The sequence below is a fragment of the Etheostoma spectabile genome, chromosome 13 (genome assembly GCF_008692095.1).
Source record: "Etheostoma spectabile isolate EspeVRDwgs_2016 chromosome 13, UIUC_Espe_1.0, whole genome shotgun sequence".
NCBI lineage: Eukaryota > Metazoa > Chordata > Actinopteri > Perciformes > Percidae > Etheostoma > Etheostoma spectabile.
This window is the reverse complement of record NC_045745.1, coordinates 18,269,607-18,278,689: the sequence shown is the minus strand read 5'-3', so window position 1 is coordinate 18,278,689 and position 9,083 is coordinate 18,269,607. Positions and strand designations below refer to the sequence as shown.

Here is a 9,083-nt window from a genome sequence, read left to right as displayed (position 1 = left end):
AAAAAAAACTCATACTGAATTTAGGCTTATTCCTGAATGTACCCACAAACAAAGGCACAGTTAAAATATCAGTACGTGTATTATTGCAAGGGGAAAGGGACCTTCCCTTTGATGTGTTGTCCAATTATACTTGAGCATTTAAAGTAAATTAGAATCATATTTTTAAAAATAATTTCTAAGCTCTGATATGTATTTTAAGCTTATTTTTTGGGCATTTTAGGCCTTCAATGACAGCACAGCTGAAGACATGAAAGGGGAGAGAAAGATTGAACGACATGCAGCAAAGGGCCGCAGGTTGGAGCCAAACCCGGGGCCACTGCATCAAGGAGTAAACTTCCCTATATGGGCGCCCTCTCTACCAACTAAGGTAGCCGGGCGCCCCTCATACATTTTGTTGCCTTCAGATTTAATCAGTAATCCCTGGTAGAAACAAAATCCTTCTGGCAAACTTATAGTTGGTTTACTGACATAACAATTCTCCCTGGATCATAACTGTGTTTAAAGTAATTTGCAGATTCTTCATTTGAGAAAAAAGAAAAGCACTGCACACCAAATTCCAACTGACTGAACAAAGCAGAGAGCTTGATGGGTTTTGAAGTCATTTGTTGGTGTTTTTAAAAATCTTTTTAGGTTCATTGGAGTGTGGTTTTTTATAATAAATTGGTGACAGCCTGGACAAACTGTACCATAAATACTGTTAGTCCCCTATCAAATCAAGGAGATTTAATACTTCAGTAGCATCTGCTACTCAATTAATAAGAATGATCAATGCAGTAGAGTGCTTCTCACTTACATCAGAGCCAATGTGCTTGTTGCCTCAAACATTAAAAGTAGACAAAAGCATTCTGAAGAAAGCTAGAGAGGCACCAGCAGATTGTGAGGGTCAGATTAAGCTGAAATAGAACTCAAATAGTACAAATCTCCTCCGTGTCAGGCCATTTGAGTTAAAACGGATAACCTACAATATCAACCCAACCAGTGAATCCAATATGCAAATGAAAAAGAAATCCATAATCACTTGGAATATGGGTTTGCACATTTCCATTGCACTGCAGAAGTTTTGACACAAAGTCGAGGCAAATATTACTTTGGATGAAGTGAGATTAGATTGAAACTGGGAGAAGAAATCCATCACCCTTGACACTCAATATCATGTAAGTAGGATGACCAGATTTTTACAAATCCTAAATTAGGTCATGGGATCTTGCGCATGTCAGCGAGTACACACAAATCCGCAGCACATGCAGATATAGCATATTACTGTCCTCTGAAAGCCTAATACAAATTTCATAATTATTTAATTTACTATGCCAATAAATTAGACTACATGGAATTTAAATGGTCCCTGAGATGAAAATGAAAAGCCAGTAGTAATACACTAAAGCAATACTAATGTGAACTATAATAGACGTTATGCAAATTAGAATTCCTAAACTCTGACGTCATAAGGATACAAATATGAAATACAACTTGTGAAATATAAATATGAATATATAGTGAATACATGTTAAGTAAATCAGGGACAAAGTTTGTGTTTTATTCTCAACATTACTGCAAGTTAGTTTGGGAAATACAGCTACTGTATATGCTTCCCAGTTGATAATTAGATTAGAAGATCAATGCCACTCTCATATCTGTGCATTGTGAATGGAGCTAGAGTCATTAAAAGCGGAAGCAGGTGGAAACAGCATGGCTCTGTCCAAGGTTAAAAAATACACCTAACAACATCTCTAAAGCTCACTAACAAACACGTTGTGTCTTGTTTGTGTAGTCCGTACACAGGAATAGCAGCTGGAACTATTTCTAATCAAACAACAGCCAGGAATTACGCTGTAGTTAGCAGTCAACCAGCAAAGACGCTGCACAGAAGCGGTGGGATGAACAAACTATCATCAAACATAGTTATAGCATGTGACAAGCAGTAACTTACCTGTAAGAAATGTTGGTAGTTTATACAGCTATGTGAAATCTTTGTGAATCTTTCTACTTTCTGTAAAAGTTTAACAAAGTTTAAATGATCACAATTGGTGGACAGCAATGTTACTTCATAAAGCAACCTCAGAGAATTGATTTAAAACCTCCTTACTGAGTATTGTTTCTTATCGAAGATTTGTTTGGATCCTCAGTAGCGATGGGTGTTACTAACAGCGTTACTTTTTTCAGTAACGAGTAATCTAATTTATTACTCTTCCCATCTTAATGATGCCATTACCGTGACTGACAAAAAATGCGGCGAGTTACTATAATTGGAGCTGTTTTTTTTTAATCAGACTAACTAGATCTCTGAGCCGAGAGGCAAATACTTTTTTTACTGTTCTTCCTTAAGTAGAGGGCAGTGCACTGGACATGCGCGTAAATACTAATGATTGGCAGAGGTAGAGTAAAATTTCATGGTAAGCCAATCAGAGGTAGAGTTGGGCGGCTGTTTAAATGTATTGTATTAAGTGTCCATTTCTATAGGGTGCCGTTTGTAAAGCGGTTCACGTTGAAAATAACAGCTGCAATTTTGTTGCATTTAGCTTCAAACAATTTTTTTGCACATTTAGAACAATATTTGTCAACTTAGAGATATTTTAAGTAGTTAAATCCAAATGTTAAATGTTACACCTAAATGTTAAATTTAAACGCTAAATTTAAATGTTAAATCTAAGTTCAAAATTACACTGTTAAATGTAAATGTTACACGTAAATCTAAATTTAAATGTTAAATCTAAATCTAAATGTAAATGTTGGACCTAAATGTTAAATGCCAAATCTAAATGTTTTGGGTGAAACTAAATATTTAAATAATATGCAAATTCAAAATGCCAATACCCGGAAGTACCAAAATAAAAGCTTGAGGAAGTCAGTGTGAGTTTATAGTGTCAAATCACTAACATCTCATCCGGGAAAATGTACTCTTGGACATTGATTATCGTGATAATAACTACCTAAAATAATAAACACGTTTGGAGAAACTCTATTTGAAGAGTACTTTGAGGTTTTAGTTTCACTTTTATGAAAGGTACAGGACTTGTGACTTATAGCCACTATAGCCATCTACGAGTGGGGCTCCCTTTGACTGATCTGTCATGTTTGCTTGCATAAAGGCCAGCAAGAGCCTATCTCCACCCGCCCCCGACCAGCTACGGTGATGTCGCAACAGCAACAGCCTCAGGGCCACCACAGGCCAGTCAAAGTGACCCCCCCCCCCCTTGGCTGGCTATAGTGGCTACAGGCCATAAGTCCAGCACCCTTCAAAAAAATGACTCTAAAAACTCAAAAGTACTCTTCAATACACTTTTCTCCAAACATGTTTATTCTTTTAGGTAGTTATTATCATGATGATCAATGTCAAAGAGTCCATTTTCCCCAGATTAGGTTTTTACTTGTTTTTTGACACTATAAACACAAACTGACTTCCTCAATCTTTTATTTTGGTACTGCCGGTTACCGGCATTTGCAATTTGCATATTATTCAAATGTTTAGTTTCACCCGTAACATTTAGATATAACATTTAGATTAAACATTTAGATTCAAATTCATGTTTATATTTATAATTAACATTTTAATTTAGATTTAACATTTAGATTTAAATCTAACATTTAGATTTTGATTTAGCATTTAGATTTAACAAGTAGGTGTAAAATTTAATATTTGGACATTTAATATCTCAAAGTTGACAATTATTGTTGCAAAAAAGTGACCCTCAAAAATTCATACCAGTTTTTTAAACATTGTTTGAAGCTAAAAAAATGTTGCTGTCATTTTCAGTGAGCCGCTTTACAAACAGCACCCCATAGAAATGGACACTTAATAAAATACATTGTTAACCCCATACATTTCATTACAATATTCAGATTTATCATAAATAAGTGAACATGCACATGTATTTTAAGTTCCATTAATGAGGGGTGGGGTCAAATTCAAGCATTTAAAAAAAAATTATACTCGAAAGTAACGCAATAGTTACTTTCTGAAGTAACTAGTTTATTTCATAATTTGTAACTGAGTAATTTAGTTACATTTTGGAAGAAGTGACTAGTAACTGTAACTAATTACTTTTTAAAAGTAACTTGCCCAACACTGATCATAAGACTCTGATGTAATTATGTTGCGTCATCATGAAGTTTTGAAGTTACAAGGTGAGTATAAGAAAAAAGGTGTGTCCCTACAAACCCGTCTTCAGAACCCTTGGCATATAGTGGTGCTCATAGAGATCTGTGAATCACGGTTAAAAGTTAATCCGTCACAGAAATACAACATACTGTACATACTTTAATAAGACAATAGTGGCCACATTATCTGTAAACACAAACAGCAAGATGCATCTTCTCATTGAGGCTCTTTATTGGAAATGTAAATGGATGTAGTGAGTCCAAAGATGCTGATAATAGAGAAAGACACACAGAGAATATACAAACAGCTGATGAATATTCAAACACACACACACTGTTCTTGTATTTGCCATTGAATTGCCAATGTCTCCAGGGGATTTACTATTGTGGCTAAAAGGCAAACAGCACCAATCCTTTTTGGTGGACTGATCTGTTGTACAAAGTGGTGTTGTTTCCCACACAACTTGTAACAGTCCCATATTGATCTTCAAAGATAAATCTACATTGAGGGTAAAAGTTATAGAAAATGTATAGGGAATGAGAGCAGGGATTAGGCTTTCAGACATGTTAATTGTAAAGTTATCCCATGTTTTCTTGAATTTCCCCTTGGGGATCAATAAATGATCTATCTATCTATCTATACATGTAAAATCTAAATCTGAGAAACTAAAAAACTAGAAAACATTGCTTTCAAATACCTGTTTAAGAGTAACCACAGAAAAGAGATATAGAGAAGATTAAAATGACACTCAAGTAAAGTACTAGTATGTAAAAAATGTCCTGGTACTTTAAACACAGACTCTGCGACATCATTAGATTTTTCTGGAAATGTCGAATAACAGCTGTTGCAATTAACGCTATAGACTGGGACCAGAATCAATGGATAGTGTAAATGACTAAAAATGTACTGTAATTAAATACAAAATGGTGGATTTAATTGTAAGTTACACTTTTAAAAACAGAACTTGAGTAAACAAACTTAAGTTACTTTTCATCCAGCATGACTGTTCAACATTCAACACATTTACTTGGTCTGCATCCCAATGACTGCTGGAAACCCTTAAGGCTACTTGGCCCTGATTTGACCTCACAAGTTTGATCCATCCAGGAACAGAGTCTTCGAGCACAATCTGGTAAATATGGAGGGTCACAGCAGGTGATGTAACATATGGGGCTCAGTCGGTGCGGTTGGCAGTGTCCTGAGGCAGTAACCAAGCAACCAAGGACTATACAAAGACCGGGCGAGAAATGTGGCTGTGCATCATTTAATGGATTAGACAAGCGGGAAAGTATGTGAGGTTAAAAGGAGAGCGACACAGCTGCAAGCACACTCAGGCACTTACACATACATCCACAGAGCGACAGCAACATAACACACATGCACAGGAGCACAGATGCAGACACAGAACGCCACACAAACATGCATAACCTTTACCTTTCCCACACTGTCTTTTTAAAGACTCTGCCAGAGGGCTCTTGCTCTCAGTTCTACACCGCTGACTCCATCTTGACACAGAGATCAGAAAGTTGCCAGAAAGTAACCAGCAATTTACTCCTTGGTTAAACACTTGGAAGCCACAGAGCCCCATCACCAGCGGCAAATCCATCAGAGAGAAATAAACGCCGACAAAGACAGGGGACAAGAAGAAAGAAAAGGAGAATCCATCTAAACCTCTTAGGCTCAAACAACCTTCCCATCTCACTCTGAGGGGTGGAAACCCCTGAGGTGTGTAATATGAAACAGCATGTTAATGCTGGAGCTCTTCCCTTTGAACTTCTTTATTGCTATTAAAAGGTGCTGTTATGATAGTCCCCTCCCTGTCTCACCTGACACCCCCTGTCTTCAAAGTTTCTTTCATCTTTGAAAAAAGAGAAAGAAAGTATACATAGAATGATTTGAACCATCAGATGCAGTGATGTCAGGGTTACTGCTGATATTTAGATATTGTGTGGGAAAATCCTCCTCTATTCTCCTGAGTGTCTGTCTACTTTCTCAACTTAAAATCTCCCCTAACAATGTTCAGTAAGTTGTTTATAAACTATACTTTCCTTTGATTTTTGCCTGATTTTGGTTTGACCTCAAAATGACTGAGTATACCACAAGGACTGGTGGGTGTGGTCCCACCTGTTTGCAATATGTTGCCTGTGGTGAACCTGTTTACTTAAAAACACAATCTGACCACAACAGCTTTGTGATGTGTGTGTAAGTAACCCTGTGTGTAAGTATTGTTGTATTATCTTTTTGTTTTCTGATAAATAGTGTCCATTATGCAACTGTGTTAATCTTAGATGACTTGGATTTTTAGAAAAACTTTGAGTGTGAGAAGCAAAAAGATTGGTGTTGCAGTGACTGTTGGTCTGAATAATGGAATAGCAGAAGAGAGAGAGTAAAGAGAGAGAGAGTAGAGAGCAAAAGAGTAAGAGCCACTGGGACACACCGGGGTGATTATCTCTGCTGTGTAACACAGAGGATTGGACTCTAGATGAGCCTCTCCTCTGGCACAAGTGTATCTATGTTGTCAGGTGTGCCTAGACGATTACCCACCATGCTGTGCTGCTCTGTGGCAACTCCCTCAGTGGGAGTCAAGTTCTCACACAAGACCAGAGCCAGGGAAAGAATGGCAGCCTATTACTCACAGCCTCGTCCTTATATTCCCTTCACAAAGTCTGATGGACAATATATCTTGATCTGCGATGGTTGGCTGCTGCTATTTTCCCTTATTATCCATCCATGTTTATTTGTTTTGATAGCAATTGGAATGCTATGAGTACTATTATACTTATAAATGCTTACAGTCCATGTACGTATCTGGTTTAAAAATGCAATGCAAGTTAGATAGGTTCAAATTTAAGCAGAATTTTTAAGAATGTGGTATTTACTTTGGCTGTCTATCTATTTTGCTGAAATGATTACATCAATGTGTTTGACATTTTCACAAGCTGGGTTTGAGGTCAACTCATTCAACTTGTGTTTTTCTTAATAGAGAAAAACAGAAATAAAAAAAATTATCAATAGAGAATAATAACACAATCAATACTGAGTTTTTTCCACTCTAAAGAAAAATTCTTCACTGACTGTTCTGAAATTTCCCATAGCCCTTTTATGTAAAAATTGGATTCTGTCAGCACCTATTATACTCTTTCCTCACAAGTGACAATTTAGAACTTGAACATGACAATCTGCTTTTATTCGGAGTGGAGACAAACAACAAAAACTCTCACAATCAATTTTTTTTAAAACGCTTTTGGCACTTTTTATTTTATTCATGGTCAATAAAGCTAGTTTAATGACATTAAACGTCATTTTTGAGTTTGAAAATAAGCAGAAATTATGAATTATTTTGCCTAATAGTTTAGATCAGAGGATGTGAAGTGAAACAGACTGGTTTGGTGAGGATACCATTTTTAATTTAAAACATGTTTTTCAAATGCTATAAAAATTCAATAAAAAAAACCAAGTTCACTGGAAGTAATCATTAACTCTACCTGTGAAGAATGTTGTATGGGTTCCATACAACATACATGCATGCATTCAAGTTATTTTGGGGCAATGTGCTTGTAAGAAACCCATATTTCTGATGTAAAAAAACCTTTGAAAACGGGTCAAATTCGACCCGAGGACAACAGGAGGTTTAATACTTTGCTTTGTAATGTCTTTGGTTGCAAAACGCTCCCTTTCATCCCACACATTTCATGACGACATGCGCTAGTACAAAGACTACCACTGTTATCTCTGGCCTATTGCTGCCACCGCTGTCCCACCGACTTTGAGCATTGCCATGACTCGCTTCTCAGGTGGGGCCTGACAGAGGACCCACAGGATTATCCAAACAATGCTAAAACTGGGACACAAGGATTAGCTTTGGCCCTGTAATCCCCAGTGGAATTCCCACCACCGCTGCCACCACCCCCAAACCCTCAAAGACTCCTACATTTAGTTTTTTAAGATGTTAAATCTTGTTTAGTTACTCGCAGTTAAGGGGATGATAAACGATCATCTGAATTCTGTGAGATGTAATTAAAGGTGCTTTGGTGAGTGAAGTTATACTGTACCAACATTCATAAACTTTAATCCATGACACCTTGAAGACAAGAACCTAACCTCTACTTCCTAATTATTTTAATTTTTTTTTTTTTTTTTTTAATCAGTTTATTGATCCCCAATGGGGAAATTACAATTTACACTCTGTGTCCACACTTTTTTTTTGTTAGTTATCACACACAGTCCTGAACTACACACACACATGCTCAGGATCTATATATGCACAAATGGAGAGATGTCAGAGTGAGTGGGCTGCTAGCTGAACCAGCGCCCTTAGCGGTTGGGGGGGTACGGTGCCTTGCTCAAGAGCACCTGGCAGTGACCAGGAGGTGAAGTGGCATCTCTCCAGCCACCAATCCACACTCCCTACTTTTTGGTCCATACGGGGGCTTGAATCAGTGAGCCTCCGGTTCCCGACCCAACTCCCTCAGGACCTTTGCTGCATTTCTATCAGTCTCTTTCAATTTTTACACTGTCAGCTTTTCATAAATTTGATCATTGTGGTCTATCAAACTCTAGAATGCCTTGACTTGAACATGTCATTGTGTCATGTGTTTTCAGGATCACTACCACCGCTGCTTGTATGATGGACCTGAGAAGGTATCCATTGGATGAGCAAAACTGCACACTCGAGATAGAGAGTTGTGAGTAATTCCTCCTTTTATTCATTATTAATTATTTTCTTTTTGTCAGGGCTATAAATCTCTGGACTGCTGTAAGTGTCTGTATTCCTTCATACCGGCACTGCTTCAGCTTTTTTCATTCAGCTGTCAGGAGCCCTGTGCGACTGGGCCCGCACTGGGTCTCAACAATTTGTTCTCTACTGTAATTAATAATAAATAATTTATACTTTATTCATCCCACAAGGGGAAATTACAGTGTTTTCACTCTGTTATTATTATACACATAACACACAGGCCTGAATTACACACATGCTCAGTAC

At 37.3% G+C, this 9,083-nt stretch overlaps 1 protein-coding gene across 1 annotated transcript in view; it reads left to right on the top strand.

The window, feature by feature from the left end:
* The window catches only part of gabrb2b (gamma-aminobutyric acid type A receptor subunit beta2b), a 68,472-nt gene that overhangs the window by 32,043 nt on the left and 27,346 nt on the right, over nt 1-9,083 (top strand). Inside the window, exon 5 of the mRNA XM_032534226.1 lies at nt 8,702-8,784. Within this exon, the coding sequence (XP_032390117.1) occupies nt 8,702-8,784 (83 nt within the window). The remainder of the gene's footprint in view (nt 1-8,701; nt 8,785-9,083) is intronic.